The sequence below is a fragment of the Cucumis melo genome, chromosome 11, assembly GCF_025177605.1.
Source record: "Cucumis melo cultivar AY chromosome 11, USDA_Cmelo_AY_1.0, whole genome shotgun sequence".
Classification (NCBI taxonomy): Eukaryota; Viridiplantae; Streptophyta; class Magnoliopsida; order Cucurbitales; family Cucurbitaceae; genus Cucumis; species Cucumis melo.
Genome location: NC_066867.1, coordinates 7468830 through 7489179, shown reverse-complemented (window position 1 = coordinate 7489179; position 20350 = coordinate 7468830). Strand labels below are relative to the sequence as shown.

At 32.3% G+C, this 20350-nt stretch overlaps 1 protein-coding gene and 1 pseudogene across 1 annotated transcript; one reads left to right on the top strand and one right to left on the bottom strand.

The window, feature by feature from the left end:
- The first annotated feature begins 12868 nt into the window (after positions 1-12868).
- Positions 12869-20218, top strand: LOC103501074 (NADH dehydrogenase [ubiquinone] iron-sulfur protein 6, mitochondrial). The gene is made up of 3 exons (XM_008464562.3): positions 12869-13111; positions 19654-19738; positions 19854-20218. The coding sequence occupies exons 1-3, from the start codon at positions 12995-12997 to the stop codon at positions 19961-19963; spliced, it is 312 nt and encodes a 103-aa protein (XP_008462784.1). The 5' UTR covers positions 12869-12994; the 3' UTR covers positions 19964-20218.
- On the bottom strand, positions 14612-18960 carry LOC107991946 (60S acidic ribosomal protein P0-like; annotated as a pseudogene).
- Positions 20219-20350: the final 132 nt, after the last annotated feature.

Below are 20350 nucleotides of genomic sequence, written 5' to 3'. Positions count from 1 at the left end.
ATCGTGTAATAAAGTAAATAATCATGTAAAAAAAATAAAAGATCGTGTATAAAGAATCTTGAAAAAAAATCATTTAGATTGGAGTAAATGTAAACGATCATGTAAAAAAACAAAAGATCGTGTATAAAGAATCTTGAAAAAAAATCATTTAGATTGGAGTAACCAAATGTAAACGATCGTGTAAAAAAAGTAAACATTGTGTATAAAGAATCTTGAAAAAAAAATCATTTAGATTGGAGTAGCCAAATGTAAATGATCGTTTAAAAAAAGTAAACGATCGTGTAAAAAAAATAAAATATCGTGTATAAAGAATCTTGAAAAAAAATCATTTAGATTGGAGTAGCCAAATGTAAACGATCGTGTAAAGAAATCTAAACGATCATGTACTAAAAGAATTTAAAAAATCGTGTACCAAATCTTTTTAAAAAATCATTTAGATTTGGGTCTCCAAATCTAAACGATCGTGTAACAAAATTTAAACGTAACCAAATTAAACGATCGTGTAACAAAATTAAACAATGGAATTGAAAAGATAAATTGTAGTCATATATAAACGATCACGTATAAATTGTAGTCATATTTAAACGATCGCGTATCAAACAATAACCAAATCTAAACGATCGCAAATATATTACGCGCGCGTTGTTGACGACGTGGTTGACGGGCATTTGTGGTATTTTACACGGTGGGCCTCTAGGCTTTTTTCATTTTCGGAATTTTTCTATAAAGTGTAAATATTTTGCTACTTTTTTATATTTTTGAAAAGACCCCAATATTTATTTCTTTAATTTGCAAAATACTATCGATGGAATATCTATAAAATTTACTAAAATTTTCTTTCTTTCTTTTGGCTTTCGATAAAATCAAGTTCCCAAATTCCTAATCTTTAACTAAAAAATCTTTAATTCAAATGATAATCAATAATTAAAGAATCTTGATTTGAATTTTAAAAGAATAAATGCAGTGGAAACATAAAAACAAATTATTAATCATCTATGTAAAATTATAAGTTCTCAATCAAGGCTATGATACTACATGTAAACTTGAGTTTCATGATTATACAATAAAACTCTAACATTGTATATAACCATAAATGTCAAGATTTTTGAACTAGATAATTTTACAAATTAAATTTAGTTAAAGAACGATATATCTTGATCCATGATAATCTTCTAGAGGAATTGTGTTTCTCTCACTTGCCTTCTTTTAGAACTTAATTAAGGTTTCTTGATGAATAGAATAAACTACTTAATGAGGCGGAGACAGTGAGAGAATCAATCCCTAAGGTTTTATTTATAGACATCACTCATCATGGTGTATAATTATGGCATTATCTTTTAATCTAATGGCTCTAATAAAATAATAAGCCAATATATATATATATATATATAATGCAATTGGGCTACATTGATAATAATATTATATTTAAGAATAAATCTAACATTTTGTTGAATTGAAATAATTATTTTTCTCAAAATTTCAACATTCAATTGAAATGTACTTTAAAACTCACATATGTATTTTATAATGTTTCTACATGTAGCCACTGCAATTGAGGTAGACAAAAAAAAAAATTCTCAAAAGAGCAGACAAAATACTATTGTTTCATACTTACATTATAATTCTAAATTAATGGAATATATGAGTGAAATATGCATTAAAAAAAACTATGCGTTACAGAATATCAAATGTTAATGTTCTTTAAAACTTTCCATTCAAAAAAAAAAACTTTAACTATGACCTATAAATATTATTTAAAGTAAAAACATTCGCATGTGATTTTGCTACGTTTTTTTTTTAAAAGTGTTTTTTTCTCAAATTTATTTGGTTTTATATATACCCAAAATGTTTCTATAAATGTCAAATTGCAATAGAAGATGACTATTAAATATGATGAAGGATTTCAAATTTGAATGTACAAATACTTTCACCATCTGAGAATTTTTTATTATTCACCAACCAACTTGGTCGTTAGAGTTGGTCATCAAAGTTAGCCGTTGGAGATGATCAAGGAAGCAGTGGTAGTTACTAACGGTAGACGTTGTTGCAAGATTTGGTTATTAGTTGTGGTCGTTAAAGTTATTTGGAGAAGGTACACTACAAGAAGATGAGGGTCTGCCGATACACAGAGATGCGTCGGCAGTTGTCAGATTTACATGATCAAAAGCAGCTACGGTGACGCAAAAATGGACGTCGGCAAGAGTGTTGTAAGTGATGTGTCGTCAAAGACACTCCCGACGTGTAAACGAGACGACGTCGACAAAGGATTACTACCAACGCAATGTTCGCCGACATGGTCAACACATCAGCAGTGGAGAATTACCGACGTTTGTTAACGCCTTTGTAAATATCATACTACCGTCGTTGTCAAGTACGTCAGCGTCGTCTAGTACATGGTGTCGGCAATGTTATCTGATTTAAATTCATTCTAAAAACATAATTAACGTAAAATCAATAAAAAATTATTAAAAATCCAAATTGAATTACAATTAACGTAAAATTAAAAAGAAATTGTTAAAATACCAAATCGAATTTATATTAATATTAATTCAAATATTAAAAAAGTACACGTTTGTAAGTTCAGAAATTACATGAATAATAAAAAGTAAAAATGAAAACTTAAAACATAGTTCTAAGCATCGACACATTGACTCAACATGACTGTAACTAGTATGATCATAGAGACATGAGTAGATAGTGTGAAGAGGGAAGTTAAACATTATTACGATGAGTTGAGAGAAATATGAGGTTGTTTCGAACAGAAACAACCCTTACTCTAGTGGTTCCAGAAAATTGATTGGGAAGAGAGGAGCAGTAAATGACAAGATTGATAACAGAATAGTAAGCCATAAAAAGTTTCCCATTTGTATATGAAGTAAATGTGATTGATAGCTTTTTTAACAATCAATCACATTTACGTAATATGCAAGTGAGGAACTTTCTATGGTTTACCTATTCAGTTTTCGATCTTGTCATTTTCTGTTCCTTTCTTTCGAATCAATTTTCTAAATCACTAGAGTAAGAGTTTGTTTCTGTTTGAAGCAAACTTGTATTTTCCTCTACACAACTCGTAATAATGTTCAACTTCTCTCTTTGCACATTCTGTCCATGTCTCTATGATTATACTAACTACAGTCCACGTTGAACTCTTGATTACTACTATTTGACTTTCTTTGAGCTCCTCCATCGCATATAAGCTCCTCTATAAACTTCTCATACTATTCTTTTTCTTTCTTTTCTATTTCAATATAACAGATTGTAATTCTGAAATACACAACAAATTTGATATCAAACATACATACAATATACATTCATCCATCAGCAAAAGTACATCCCACTGCAAAGGTAAATTTTTATTCTTTACAATCAGTAACTTTATCGTTATTCACCTAAGCATGAAATCATATTAGTATTATGTATATGGATATCATTTTTTCATTATTAGATGTAAGACTAAATCAAAATCTAAATATATGACTGGCAGAATGTGGTATTGGCAACTTCAATCTCAACTTCAACCCTACATCTTAACAATACTAAATTCAAATGGAATACTAAAACCTACAACTAAATCAAAATATAAAACCTAAAACTAATTTAAAATCTAAAATCTAAAACTAATTTGAAATTTAAATACTAAAACTAGTTAACTAAGACAAAAGTAAAACAAAGTAAACCACTTACCGAAATGAAGAGCGACGACGACAAACGACGACAATAGAATGGAGTGGGCGTCAGCAGTTGCTCTCCTTCTTAGCCTCTTTCAACTCTCTCTCAGCCTCTCTCAACTCTCTCTCGGTCTTCTCCTTCTCAATTATGTGAATTATAGAATGTGAAGTTGGTTTTTTATAGAGGAACTCCTAACGTTTCACTCATGACGTCGGCATAGGATCCCCAACTTGCGACGCAATCACTTATGGCATCGTGAGAATCCTGTCAAAAGCAGTCAAAATATTATACATCTCATGACGTTACCTATCCCATGTCGGAAAATGTTCAACATCTCAGGATGCCATGCAATTTGGCGTCATGATATGGTTGTCAAAAAATTTTAAATGTCTAACTTTGTCGATGCAATCAAAGCAACATCTGCAAAATGTCGACCTCTCACGACACCATGTATGCAATGTCGTTAGTTATGGGGCAACGACGACGCTTACATGTATGGAATCTTGAAAAGTCTATCTTATTGTTTAAATTAAACGTTTTTGCGACGTCTCCTCACGCGGCATCGTGGAAGCCTCACCCTTTGTTGACATTATTTGTGCAACGTCGCTAGAGCTCCATACTTCCAATGTTTTATGCACGGCGTCACAAAAAGGTTCTTCTTACACTGTTTCTTTTTTTTACGGCATCAGCAGACCTCCGATTTTTTGTAGTGGTAGTCAAGTTTTTGTGGACATAGGTGGTTACTAATATTGAGAAGGTTGTTATGAAGCCCCCAACCCACCAATCATGAATTTATTGGGAACGAATTTAAGACTAAAAATTTGTAATATTTAGGATTAAATCAAGTCCAACCATAGCAAATTAGCCTAATGATAGCCACTAACGGTGGTTGTTGCAGGATTTAGTTATTAGTAGGATTTAGTTTTTAGTAGTGGTCGTTAGTTGTTAATTGGTTGTCGAAGGTAGTCGATCACTAGAGTTTTTATGGCAGAGGTGGTTACTAATATTGAGATGGTTTTGAAGATCACCACAACCCAACCTAATGAATTTATAGGGAATGAAAGATCTAAGACAACTAAGAATTTTTAGTATTTAAGATTGAATACGAGTCGAACCATGGGAAGTTTAATGGTAGTTTCTCGCAAGGCAATTCTTGAGTGGAATTGAAGCAGTAACAGGGAGGTTGGACGTTTGAAAATAAATAATAGACCAAAAGATAAAAGCATGAAAATTTTTTAAAAAAAAGGGGCAAAAACATAATCTCTCCAAATGAATGTAGCATAGAAGAGGGTTAATCGGATTGCAACTCATTTCATAGAAACTTAGAATAAAGTTGTTTGAAATCAAGAGCATTGTCGACTTACTAATTAAGCTAAACCTATGAAAGCCAACTTGTTGTAAAAGATGAGTTAAGTGTCTTAATTATTAACTCAATTAACTAAATGTCGACCTACTACTGGGCACAATGATATTCATAAACATAAGCTAAAGTATATCAAAAACAAAACAGTTAAATTAAGTTGCAGGAAATCAAATAAACTTTGTTAGTTAATGGTTCCACCTACTTCATTTTATCACGAACAAATTAATTAATTAATTGGTTATGGAGTTTGGTTATGGAGTTGCTAAATCTGTTAAGATTTTCTTTTCAAGGATGGTCCCACAGGTGGTTAGGATTTATTCCTTATATATTGGTAAAAAATTTTGTGAGAAGTTATGCGATTTTGGAGCAAGAAAGAAAAAGTATAAAAGCTTTTGACAGTGAGTTTTTCGTGTTAGTTCTTCATGGAAAATAATACGAAAAATTGATAGAAGAATCATCAAGTCGTTACAGAACTTGAGTTGAATACATAATCCAAAGTTCTGAGATTAAGGGAGAGATATTTTGTTCTTCTTATGAGTTACGACTATTATGTTCTCACTATTTAGTTTTGATGAATCAGTTCTAGGACAGCACAATGATAAATGTGTAAAGTGTTGTACTTCTTGTTATAAATATGTATTCAACAATTATTGCATGCACAATATATAAAATCTTCTATCCTAGGCAAACAGCCCCCCAGATGTAAATGTGTATTCATCGAACTAGGTTAACAAATGTTGATGTGTTGTTTGTTTCCTTTCATGTTACTCTAGTTTCATTGTCTATGCGTAGTTGTCGTTACAACTGTTATACATATCTAAGAACCGCTCATTTCTCAAACTTCATTAAAGTCAACGTAACCCTCACCAATTTACACCAAATTTCTCCCCTCTAAGATAGAAAATCATACCTAGATTATCCACCATGATGATATAATTGAGATGTTGAGAATCCCGCATTAGAAATATCAAGGGGACTTGCATTCCATATAAGATAGATGAGTTGTCCTTAATCTTGTTATTCATTTCAAATATTTAGTGAAGAGTTGTTTTTAATCAGTAAAAAGAGTTCTTTTAGACGGTTTAATTATGATTCGTTGAAACATTGAGTTTGCTCTTAAACTCGAGTAAAAAGAGCGATGTAGTAGTTGCTCTTAATCCGTAAAAAGAGTCTAGGTTGATTGTGTTGAACCACTATAAAATTACCAGGGTCAATTTCTTTATCTCTCCTATTTAGTTTTGCAATTAATTTAATTTGTTGATATAGTTCATTGCATAAAATTAAATGCTACAACTTGTGCTTAAATTTGTTTATGTCACTGTATAAGTCATTTTGATATGAATGTTTTTGTATGAAATTTTTTTCTAAATTACTTATTAGCAAAAAAAGTTTATTAATTTGCTTAATCGGGCTCGCTTGATAAATAGTTTTCATTAATTTGTAAAAATCCTATTCACCCCTTCTTTAGAGTTCTCATACTGATCCTACACCTACCACTTTGGGGATAAGACCAAGTGGGGAATTGAAAACATAAACATACAAGATGGAATTCACTTCTTCCCGACTTAAGATAAGTAGATGAGTGTTATCGCTTAAATAGTGTCTCCAAGACTTGAACAAAAGACATTGCCCTCTCTATGGAACGAGAGATTTATATTTATTGGTTGGACTATAAACAAGTTATTCATTAGAGAAACACTGATATTTTAAGAACTAAAAAGTTAAGTAACCAGGGGTAAATCGATAATTTGATCCAGGAGGTGTTACGAACATTCGTGAAAGACTAACTTGCTATTATTGATCTATATCCGTGGAAACATAAATATATCTATAGTGAGAAGAGTTCAAATGCAAGTCTTTAATGAAGTGTACACATAGCTAACGGATATTGGTTAATGTGGTTAATGAATTTAACTCATTAATCTCATATTGTTGTAGTAAGTCCATTAGGTCTTCTTCCTAGTCGTAAAAGGTATTAAGGTTGTTATATATTGACTGTGGTCAAATTCAGTAAAAAAAAAAGTTAATATAATGTATGATAATACATTATAATATAAAGTTTATAAACTTTATTATATAAACTTAATTTTGTATATGATTCAAAATTAATTTATGAGATAATAAAATATTTGAATGAGTTCAAATATTAATTTAACATGAATTATATGCATATTAAATGTATAGGTTAAAATTTAATGTGTATATGATGCATATTAAAACTATAGATTATGATAGAAATTTATATATGAATATGATTCAAATCTGGATTAAATTAAATGTAAAATAATTAATTAATCGAAAAATTAATTAATAGTTTAGTTTAATTTTATTTAATTAAATTTGATTTAATTAAATTAATTAAATTAAATATAAGATTATTTCCACTACACTATACTGAAATCGATCAATACAAAGTTCAAATTCTCCAAATTAAATTTTTTTAGAATCTCACGTGAACACTTAGACAAAAAGTAAACAATACAAACACCTAATTGGTTAAAAAAAAGTGAAATGAAAAAAACGAGAATCGTCAAAAATGGGAAAATAGACAACATATTTATAAAAAATATAGTGTAATGAGTTTTTGTCCTTTTAATGTTTTTTTACAATAAAGTATATATAGTTTGTATTTAGGGGTCTTTTTGAAAAATATAACAAAAAGGAAAAATATACATTGTATAGAACAATTTCGAAAACGGAAAAACACCACAAGCCTACAATAGAAAATACCAAAAATGCCCCGTCAACCACGCCATCAACAATTATACACGATTTGGTACACGATCGTTTAGATTTAAGTACTGTTTGGTACACGATCGTTTAGATTTAGTCGTTTAGATCCGGATAGCCAAATCTCGATTTATTATTTCAATTCTACCGTTAATTTGGTTACACGATTATTTAAATTTATTTACATAATCGTTTAGATTTGGTTACACGATCGATTGTTTAGATTTGGCTACTCCAGATCTAAACGATTGTTTTTTTCAAAATTTGGTACACGAACGTTTAGATTTGGCTAAACAAATTTTTTCAAGATTCTTTTGGTACACAATCATTTATTTTTTCAATATTCTTTGGTACACGATCGTTTATAGTTGTCTACACGATCGATTATTTTCTTTACACGATCATTTAGATTTGACTACTCCAATCTAAACGATTTTTTCCAAAATTCTTTATACACGATCTTTTAGATTTTGTCACAATGTAAAAAAAAAAAAAGAGGAAAAAAAGAAAGATGACGGAAAGAAATCGCAGCGAAAAAAAACGCGATAGAAAGAAATCAGATTTGGTTCCAAATCTAAATGACGTAAAAAGAAAAAGAAGAAAAGAAGAAAGGTGATGGAAAAAACTCGCAGAAAAAAAAAGAAGAAGAAATGAAGAAAGACATAGAAAGAAATCGCAGCGAAAAGATGAAAAGACAAATCTAAAATATTTAAAAATGGCTAATTTCATGGTTTTTGTTACATGTGCCGTAAATATTTAAGAAGTTTGTTATATTTACGAAAATTAACATTGTATTTAGGGAAATTGTATTGGGTGGCATAATAAAAATCTAATTTAGCAATATTAGCACTAACCTTTTCAATTTTGCAAATATAGCAACTTTTTAATTTTGGTTGATATTTCTTATTTTATTTTTTTCGTTATTCCAAAATTGCCCTTCTCTGCTGTTTTCTCTTCCTCTTTCGTTTTTCTTTATTATTCTCCTTCATTTTTCGTTTTCTTCTTCTCTTCTCTGTCGTTCTTCTCTTCTCCTCGTCTTCTTCTACCTCTTTTTCACTGTTCTTCTCCACCGTCCTTCTCTTCTCTCTTTAGTTTCGTTCTTTTAGATTTCTCCCTCTTCATCGGCTTCTTTTTTTTTTATCATCTTCTCTTCGTCTTCTTCTCCTATTCTCCTCATTTTTTCTTCAGGAAAAACACGAATTATGTATGTATTTCTTTTCTTTTTTTGAAGCCCTAATATTATTTCTGTGAATTGCTCATATATTATTTATTAAAATTCGGGCTACGATTTATTTTTTCTCATCTCTTTTATTTGTTCTTTTATTTGTTCCTAATATCTTTTATCGAAAGGAACTTCGTAGATCAGTTTGGTTTTATTTACTTACGTTCGGTTCTGTTTTTTTTAATTTGTATCAGTTTTTTTATATCAGCGGTATGATATACTTATATTATATGTATTAGTTGATTGATAATACTTATTACGTGTTTTTTATTTTTCCAAAATTGCTGCAGTTCATTGTAGTTATGGTTAAATTGGTAGTAATTGTTTTTCAGAGTGGTCAATGAGATGAGCAACATTACTACGTGGATTATAAAACAAATTGTGTTTTGGTTGATGGAGTGATATCATCATTTGATTCTTTTGTGAACTTGATTCATACTGAAATTCAGGTTGAGTCATGTATTGAACTTTCAGTTTTAATTTGTTGACTATAGGCGATAATGATGTTCAACATGTTATTAAGATTGTAAACATACCATAACAACTGTATCGACAATACATAAAGTGTATCATGCTTAGTGCATCACGTGTATTTAATTAATTGAGTGTATCAACAGTTTCGCAAGTGTATCAACAACATATAAAGTGTTTCAAACTAATAGTATGTATCAATGAAGTTTAGCAAGTGATTAAGTGTATTACATCTATCAAATGTATTAGCAAACAAACAAGTGTATCAACGATATATAAAGCGTATCATTCTTAGTGCATCAAATATATTATATTCAATTGATTGAGTATATCAATAGTTGAGCAAGTGTATCAACAACATATCAAGTGTTTCAAACTAATAATATGTATCAACGAAGTTTAGCAAGTAATTAAGTGTATTAAATCTATCAAGTGTATCAACGATATATAACGTGTATCAACGATATATAAAGTGTATCATTCTTAGTACATCAAAGTGTATTTAATTGATTGAGTATATCAACAGTTGAGCAACTATATCAACAACATATCGAGTGTATCAAACTAATAATATGTATCAATGAAGCTTAGCAAGTGATTAAGTGTATTAAATCTATTGAGTGTATCAGGAAACAATAACAAGTGTATCAACGATATATAAAATGTATCATTCTTAGTGCTTCAAGTATATTTAATTGATTGAGTGTATCAACAACATATCAAGTGATTTAAACTAATAATATGTATCAGTGAAGTATTAGAGAGTAAAAAAAAGTGTACGAAGAGTACATCAGCAAAACAAATCAGGTGTATCAACGGTATATATTGGTGTATCAACCGTATATATTGGTATTAGTAATGACTGAAGGGTAGCTTCGTAATTTCGTATTTTTAAAATGCGGGCTGGACTTCAATTTTGCTATTTTTACAAATGTAAAAATGATGTGTTATGGACCTAATTTATGATACTATACTTGTCATATTTGCAAGAGTCCCTTGTATTTATTTATTATTCTTCGAAAAAACAACTCAATTGAACAAATAAAAACAAAAAATGTTAAATTTGGACGGTAAGGTGAGTCATACAGTTTTTTCAAAACACTGAAATGAAAAACAACAAATAAATAGCTTTTACTTTTACAAATAATTTGTAGAGTGTTTTATTTTTTCAAATACTTTCCAAGAGAACCTTCACACTTCTCTTGTGCATTTTATATTTATAAACTTTAACTATGCCTATTTATTTATCTTATATATACGTAAAAACAATTTCAACAACAATTTTGGCTGCTTTTTTAATGTATATGTGAAAACTTTTTTCTTTATTCAATTAATATTGATTTAGTTCTATAAATTCAGAAACAAAAACAATTAACTTAATAATAATTATTCTAAAAAGATTAAGAATCTTTCGATGGTTGAACACCTTGTTCGAAGATTAATGAGCATTGAAGTTGGGTTTTGAACAATGAACTCATCATGCTCGTTGCCACCCTGTTCGGAGTTTAAACTGACTTTTGATGTCATTAATGAACCATTAGGAGTAATTATACCCCAATGTTATTGTTCATACAAAATTTGGAGCTAGTTTGAACTTCTGATGAGGTGGCAACCAACGTTGAGAGCGTGTCAGCTCTCAAAGGGAATTTCCTTATCATACTCCCATCAGTGCTAATGGCATTGGGAGAGAATCTTCATATGCATTTTCAGCTAGTTTTTTACTATTATAGGTGACAGGAGAGTATGATTGTTTGGAATGTTGACCATCGGTAAAAGAACCAATTGGGTGATACACCCCAATCGGAGTTTAGCGAATTATAATGATTGACCATGGGTGGTTAGAAGTTTGTGTTCTCTATTTGTGTTATTTTTTTCCTCTCCCAATTAGATTGAGTGAATAATCCTCTATTTGGTTGAAGACTCCCAACTACAATTGAGGACACAAAAAAAGTTCTCTATTTGTATTATTCACTCAACGGCAAAGCATAAAGATTATAATATTATCGATTTTATAATTGAAGGATGGAAGGAAAAAAGTTTTCCTCTCTATTTGTATTATTTTAATAATATATTTTCATTTAAATTTAATTATTCATTTCAAAACAATAACTAATTATAATTTTTGACAAACTTGTTAAATAATTATATTCTTGAATGAGATAGAAATACATAAAATATATGGAATTAGCACAAATATCCAAATAATTATCAAGCCAATGTTGATGCCTAAAATTCAAATCCATTTAAACATTCGATATGTAATTGATATATATATAAAAAAATTTACTCATTGATTTAAAGTTTAATTGAATGAATTGTTTCATAGTCATACTATCGAATTATTAATATCTTTTAGCCCATTTGATTTATATATACGTATCAACAAGTCTTGAGTAAAAGGTTTCTCAAGAACGAAGTTGAAAAATGTATTTCAAAAAATAATGAGTAAATATATATAACTCTATACTATTTGTATAATTAATTACTCTCTTTACTTAATAATGTAAAATAAAAAATTAACGGAAGCACGTGTTACCAACCAATATTTTTTAAAAAACAACCTTATTTTATTTAAGGATCTTTTCAAAAATATAACAAAGCGGCAAAATATTTATACTGTATAGAACAATTTCGAAAACGGAAAAAGCCTAGAGGTCCACTGTGTAAAATACAAAAAATGTCTCATCAACCACGACATCAACAACGTGTGCGTAATATATTTGTGATTGTTTAGATTTGATTATTGTTTGGTATGCGATCGTTTAGATATAACTACAATTTATCTTTTCAATTCTATCGTTTAATTTTGTTACGCGATCGTTTAATTTAGTTACGTTTAAATTTGGTTACGAGCATTTAGATTTTATCGTTTACATTTGGGGACATAAATATAAATCATTTTTTTTTCTAAAGCACATAGTTTTTTTTAATTCTTTTAGTGCGATTGTTTAGATTTATCTAAACGATAATTTATTTTTTTTACACGATCGTTTATTTTTTTTTATACGATCGTTTACATTTGGTTACTTCAATCTAAATGATTTTTTTTCAAAATTTTTTATACACAATCTTTTAAATTTTATTATTTTTTGTATACAATTTAAATTTGGTCGTAAAAAAAAGAAAAAAATACTATAAAAAGATTAAACGACATAAAAAATTAGAAAAGAAAAAAACAATGGGAAGAAACCGCGGCAGAAATACAATGGAAAGAAACCAGAGAAAAAAAAAGATAAAAGAAATTACACCACAAAAAAGAAAGGAAAGGAAAAAAGACAATAAAAAATTGCAAGAAGAAGATAAAAGAAATCACGAGTAAGAAAACAAATATAAAAAAAATGAAATATTTAAAAAATTGCTAATTTTAGATGGGGGTGATTCTTATATTTACTTTTAACTTCTTTATTTTCAAAACAAAAGGTTACTTTCAAAAAAAAAAAGGTCACATCCGTGGTTTTTACTTTAAGCTCCCCGGGCCGTAGCTCTTCGCGCTCTCTCTTTCTCTCTCAGCTCAGGTTGTGCGTTTGATCGGTGGATCAATGGCGTCAAGTCTGTTCAAATTGCTTCTTGAATCTTCTTCTAATATCCCATCTTCTACTAGAAATCTGAGTCTTGTTGCCAATCAAATCGGCCAGCACACCGCCAAATGGATGCAGGTATCCACTAATTTCTCGCTAATCCCCCCTTTCGAAATCTACTTCTTCTACGCCCGTGTTTGAGTTGATTTCTGTTGGTTCTGTATTCTCGTTTACAGTTCGTTATTCTTTCTAACGTTACCTAATAACCGATTTAGAGCTTGGGCCTGAAGGCTCCTTTAATGTTGTTTTCGTAAATCGATTGTCTTTATGTGGAAATTAATTCGTGTTATTTTAAGAGAAGAGAAGAGAAGACAAGAGAAAGAATCTTTTTTTCCAGTGGCATTGATGGATGCTAAACCTTTTGGTGGTCGTTTATCGAAGTAAATTTATCTATATTATACAAATATTTTATTTCATTAGCTTTCGTGCCCCCCATCCCTACTTAGACCATGTCTTATCTTCTTCATGTTTTGTGGATTTTATGTGTACATGAAAATTATCAGAGAATATGCCTTTCAACCTTTAGAAATATTAACTTTTTCATTGATATTTGAGAAGTTACGAACGATTGACTTCCTAAAGAATGCATAAAAGTAGAAAAGAGAAACTCCTTCAGGTTGTATTCATGCTGCTTGCAGCCTAAGAAAACAAAAAAGAGAAGAGCTGTCATGAATGACTAGGTAGGGAACCCCTTAACAAATGGAAGGTCCTGTGGCTGTTGATGTTGATGGCTTTCATATCTTCTCAATTTTTTTTGAACAAGATACTAGAGGCAATGAGTAGGTGCATTAGAATATCTCAACTAGATCGACACCTCCATAACATCCTCATCATCTCCCACATATCTTCTCAATTATTATTATTACTATTTGTAAGAAAACAATTTTTATTAAGATACAGGCCATGAAGAGACAATCCGAGGCAAAAAGGAATTATGACTACCAAAAGAGGTTCTAATTATCAAGAACCAAAAATAAAGGAAATTTACAAAGTACATACTAATAGTAATGGTACTGGAAGACACTTAGATAGAGGTATTGAATAAGCCAATCCTCACATCCCCTCCGAAGAATCCTTGACCTTTTAAGAATCCTCCACTTTCTTTCAAACCAAATGTACCCAAAGCTATAAGCTGCTTGCCTCATAATTTCCCCTTTACCATCAATGCATTTGCATCCTCCATTTTTGAACAATAATCCTTTTGTTGAACCAAGCGAACACCAAATTTTGAGATCTATTCCCCCACCCCACACGCACGAGATAAGAAGCAAATTTTATTGATGTGAAATTTACAAAAGAAGCATGATGGCCAAATCAAAAATGATTTCTCCAATTGGTCAAATATATCTCACATGTTTATTGCCATGTGACATATTTATAGAGATCTTGCCCTGAATTATTTCCAGAGAGATTGCTTTTGACTTTCGAGGTGTGTTTTGTGTGGGTATGGCCATATGGGAAAAATACTGAAACTATGTTTCAGGGTATGTTTTCTTTCTTAATGAGTATGCAGTTGTTCTTGGAATTCTTTTGGATTATTTGCTATTTGAGGTCGAGCATTCATGACACAATCAATGAAGTTGTTCAGGTTGAAAATGGGGTTCTTTGCATTAGTTTATTTGGCTAGAAAGGGACAACATAGGAATGTTTGTGCAATTAAATGAATGGAGTGTTGATATTTTGGGTTTGATGTAAGCTATTTTTTGGTCTCTTAACTCAAATTGAAGAACTGGTTCATTATTATATCCCTTTTCTATATTTTCTCTTTTTTCTTTTTCTTTCTTTCTCTCTGTTCTTTTTTCTTTTTTTTTTGGTTGCCTAAAGTTGGAGGTCTTTGTTGTGAATTCTATTTAGCTTCCACTTTTTGTTTGGCCTTGGCAGTGAGCGTATGTTTTCTTTTGTTTCTCTCAATAACAATTGAATTTTCTAGTTCAATTCCATGACTGTAGGCGGCCATATAACTAGAGCAAATTGAAGTATTAGGAATTTCATGCACTGGTGAATGAAGTTAACTTATTGGATTAGACGTTAAGATGGTACTTTTTCATTTGGGTTGTTGAAAATTGCCATGAGCCTCCTTCCCTAGTTTTGGTAAAGTTGTATTTGAAGCTCTTGCCTATTATTAACCTGGGTTTCTGATTAATTGCCCTTTCTCTATGTTAATGTGCTTACAGCTGCACTATCTTGTTTGTACAGAGTGATAGTGGTTATTTTGGGTGCCTTGTCAATTTTGTGAGTCACACCTCAGTTACTATATTTTTCAAGATATCAAGTATGCATTGCACCACTTTAAGCCCTTGTTTAAGGAATAGTCCGTTTGGGCACCTCCAGTGCATTTAAATTTCTTGTTCATGCATACGAGAAGACTATGCCAAGTAAATATTTGACTGATCCATTTGCTACTTGATGGTAGCAATATCCTGTTGAGCATGACTTCAATTCAAGGAAGTTGCACAGTACCCCTTTTACTGGTCTTGAAGAACATGTAGTGTAGATTGAACTCCACATTTACAATATTAAGATCGTTTCCTAGCATGTCAACAATATTCTTAAATACACGGTTGATCTGTTTGAGATAATCTTTGGGAAGGTTTTTGTTAGACCTCCAATAATGTTACAATACAGTAGGAGAGGGAAGAGAGAGAAAGCACACGTAATTGGGAGTGTTAGCGCTAGTGCTGGGGCCCACAGGTAGTTAGGAGGGAAGGGGGAGGTTCAAATAGAAGGGAGAGCATCTGTGAGGGGGGGAAATGATTTTCAGAGTGGGCTGTTGCATCCTTGAGAGAAAGGATAAACAGAGAGAGAAACTTTGTTCTTCTTGTTGATGTAATTTCCATTCCGAATTGATACTTCATCAATTCGTTACTGTATTGCTTTCAAACTACCAATTGGTTAAAGAACAGTCCTATCAGTGTTCTATCAGTTTTCTTGCAGTGGCAGTATGGATAATGTAAATTGGGAGACTATTCAACACTTTCTAAATTGATGGGTGGTCTTGACATTAGTAACTTTCGGCATTGTGATTATGTATTATTGGCTACATGAATATGGATATTTTGCCCAAAAGAGAGTGCTTTATGGTGGAAGCTTGTTGATGCTAAGTAGTATGCATCTATGATGAGACGAGTTTACCAAGATCTATTCGATTAGATTCTTTTAATCCCCCTGGAGATTTATTTGTAAGATTATTGACCTGGTTGCTAGTGTGCTTGGGATTGTCTTGGTAATGGGATCTCTACTTTTTGGAAGACCTCTTAGCTTAGTCGTGGTTCTATCATGATTGTTGTCCGTCGACTATTTTGCCTTGCTCTTTATCTTGATGCTACAGTGGCTGATGTGTGGGCTTCGGAAACTGGTGCTTGGGTTTACGTTTTTTCTGTAATCTTAATGATTTGTAAATGATTGAATGGGCTAATCTTTCTCATCTATTTGTCCTGTTGCACCTTTATGCTCTATTCAATCACTTATAGCTTATAGTTTATCTTACTTGATTTCAAATTGGAGAACTTGTAATTCACCTATAGCTGTTTGGGATTTTACTCTATTTTATTCATCAATGAAATTATTTGTTCATCCAAAAATGAAAGGTTCTCAACTATAGAATGCATGTTTGACATGAACCCTTGTCCCTTGTGAATCTCTAGGAAATCATGAGCGAGACCCTAGGGTTTCTGTTGAATGTTCTTTCCAACCCAACATTTCATTGCCTTGCAGTGGGAATGTCACAGTTTGAAGAATTTGTGCTTCAAAGGAAACAATTATCTTTGATTTTTTTAACAGTCGTCTAATCTGTTGCACAGTTGCAGCATGTACCGTTCTCATGCACTTGAAGCTTAAATCAACCCTTCAAGTCGGAGAATGTCATTAGCAGAAACTTTATGTCACTCTAGTGATATGATGAATCCGATCAGCTTTTGGTTGAAATATGAGACTAGAGGACTCTTTGTTGCATAAGATTTTGCATCCATGTCCATTAACTAGGAAGGATTGAGTCAGTCTGACAATGGATATTTTTCCCTCTATCATTCCAATTTTGTCGGATGTCCCCAAAGGGACAACAATGGATATTTTTCCTATTTGTAGCACGTACAATTTCTAGATTTATTAAATTAATTTAGATAATTTGGACTTCCTTCAAATGCTCTAGAGTATATGAGAACTATCCACGGTTTCTTATTATTTTAAGTCTAGGATTCTTTCCACAGATCAATTCTTCATAGCCCTCACGCATTTTCACATTTTCAAGAAGTTTTGAGGGTCCCATTCGTGTTCTCACAATTGAAAGAATCGTGATTGCTTGGGAAGTCTTCAAGTAGGTTATTCATCAACATCTTCTGTGTTGCTTAACTATTCTACATGTATTAGCTCGTTGAGTTATCCCTATGCTCAAAGCTGGTAGTTAAATTTTTGTTTCCTCTTTAGTTACATACTCTGGATTGCAGGCTGTCAGCACGTTTTATAACTGCATCAATTTCAATGGCCTTGTTTATTATCTATCCCATGTGAGCTCTGTAATAAATGATTTGTTATTATGCTTTTGGGATTAAGCCAACATTCTTCCTTTAAGGAGATGCTCATTTTCTGCCTTAAGATTTTATCGACAGTTTATTATATAACACAAATCAAGCCCTCATACCAGATATCAACATTCTTCCTTTAAGAAGACGCTATTTTCAAGGAAAAGTGAACCAAGTGAAGGATCTTCTTTTAGATAATAAGAGGCATAGTTTTGGAATGTTATGGCTCTACGGCTGTAAGAAAATTTTGGATGCCTAGATGTAAATAAGAAGACAAACGGGTAGTAACAAATTTCTGTAATAATCCATACTCTTGTCTGCAAAGATTGCAATGGAAGAAGGTTTGGGCGTGGATGTTATCAATTAGAGATACAAAACACAAAAGGACCTCCTACTATATCTTAACATACAGATTAATCGAACAAGCTGAAACCCATGTCGTCATCGGACTCCTCAGCTGGCTCTTCCTTCTTCTCAACAGCTGCAGCAGCTTCTGTGGCAGACCCAGAATCAGCAGCAGACACGGCCACAGCAACAGCAAACTTGTTAGGATCCGCAAGATACTCTTTAACCTTCTCAGCCTGGGGGAAGGAATAGTCGGTAGCAACTGCAACAGCAAGAAGGTTTTTGTATGCATTGATGAGCATGTGTGGTGCAGCAACCAGAGTTGGGTATGAAATGGCCAACGAAAAAGATGTAACCGTGGAAACACCCAATGAAAACTTTTCAAGGAGATCATCCTCGGTCAGATCGAGCACCTGAGGGCTAAAGACTGATCCATTGTCATAAACAGAGAGGACAACAAGACCATATGAGAATGGCCTGATTCCTAGCTTGGCAAGGAGAGCAGCAGCTCTCCTCAGAAGATCCAACCTTATCACCCTTCTTAATGAGCTCCACAGGAGTGATAATTTCGACAGTATCCTTGTTAATCTTGGTTGGAATATTAAGAACCTGGAAGAAAGAGGTCTGAGATGGATCAAGCCCTGTGTTGCCTGGTAGAAAGATGACATCAATTGGAGCAAGCAAACCAACACGAGCAGGGGCTCCAACCTTGTATTTGGCCACCTCTTCACTGACTTCCTTCAAATCACCCTTGGTGAAGATCAAACCAACGTTGCCCACAAGAAAGGGAAGAAGGTTGAGGTAAGACTTGTTACCAGTCTGCTCAGAGTGGATCCTCACCAAGCGCTTCATCATGGTGTTTTTCCCCATGAGCACAATGGAATCACCACAGAGACCCTTCCTAATGTTCTGGAGCTGGTTGGATCCGACATTGTCAGCGGCCACAACCAAGACCTGGCTATAATCATCGAGAAGCTGACAGAACTTGGAGTCGTAGGCGACCTTCTTTTCAGCCTTGGTGGGTTTGATAGCCATTGAAATGGGTAAAATTCTAAGATACAACAAAAAAGGGGGTTAAAGAAAGAAAAAAAGCAAAACTGAGGGACAAGACGAAGCTGGATGCTCTGCCAAGGCAGACAGCAAAGCTATGCCATCTCTTTAACCTGTGTAATGCTAAGAAGCGTTTTTAAGGGTTTTGGACAACTCCTGGGGAGCTTAAAAGGCTGGTAGCAGTTGATGTTATCAATTAGAAGTCCTTAAATATAGTTTGTGATATCACAAACTTAATTTGTGGTTCACAACTAATTATTTTGGAACTGACGTAAACCAAATTCAATATTATAAACAATAAAATAATGATATTTTGTAACAAAGAACTGTTTTTTAGCCCAAATATTCTTTTTAGCTTGCCTGTCATCTCCCACATTTTCAAGTGATATCTCATGGCCTAATTTTGCTTATGGAAATTTTCTCTTGATCACTGTTCTGTATTGATAATTCATACATTGTTTGACATTTTGCAAGTTGAATTTTGTTTGGCATGACCTCAATATTTTGCTTTCCGCCATCTGTATCCTTAAATTATTGAGTGTCTATCAAGTTCTACTGACTGTTGCGACATGTTATAGTTCTTTCTCAATTTATTTCATTTACTTCTAATAAATATCCTTCCATTTGCTGGGCATCTGATATTACCCTTTGTGATCCTGTCCAATGCTGAAGGATATATGAAACTTTTTATCTTATTTCCATCTCTAGGATACAAGTAAGAAATCACCCATGGAGTTGATCAATGAGGTTCCACCAATCAAGGTTGAAGGCCGCATCGTTGCTTGTGAAGGAGGTTAGTACCTTAGTACGTCTCTATACTTGTATCAACGCATGCATATTTTTCAAGTAAATGATTTATTACAGAAGGTATGATTCCTTATTTGGATTCAAAATCTTGCTGAATGCAGACAGCAATCCTGCCCTTGGACATCCAATTGAGTTCATATGCCTCGATCGGGAAGAGCCCGCTGTGTGCAAGTACTGTGGCCTGCGCTATACTCAGGACCATCACCACTAGAAAATGTGCAAATGATTATTCCAGCAAGCAACCCGGAACTTAAAGTCTATTGTACCTTTCTAAACTCGACTTCTGTAATGGTTTATACTATTGGCTGCATAAATTAGGAATTTAAGAATTCCATTCACTAAGCACTTTGGACGGGTCCATTGTCTTTTGCCAAATTTGTTCTATTGCTCTGTCTAGTGAACATATCTTGTTGATTCTAATACACAATAAAAGGTTTTTGATCTCTTGGGAGTTGCAACCTTGAAATGGGATTTTTTATGGATCGCGCTTTTTAAGGTCGCAAATGGAATTTGGCGCAGTGGTGTTTGAAATCAAATGAAAATTTTCCTTTCGTACGTAAATCTTGTTTCTTCCTCATTTTGATCTTTTTCCTCATCA

Coding starts and splice junctions, on each gene's coding strand:
- LOC103501074 (XM_008464562.3), top strand. CDS start 12,995: ATGGCGTCAAGTCTGTTCAAATTGCTTCTTGAATCTTCTTCTAATATC. Junction 13,112..19,653: donor ACACCGCCAAATGGATGCAG/GTATCCACTAAT, acceptor TTCCATCTCTAG/GATACAAGTAAGAAATCACC. Junction 19,739..19,853: donor CATCGTTGCTTGTGAAGGAG/GTTAGTACCTTA, acceptor TGCTGAATGCAG/ACAGCAATCCTGCCCTTGGA.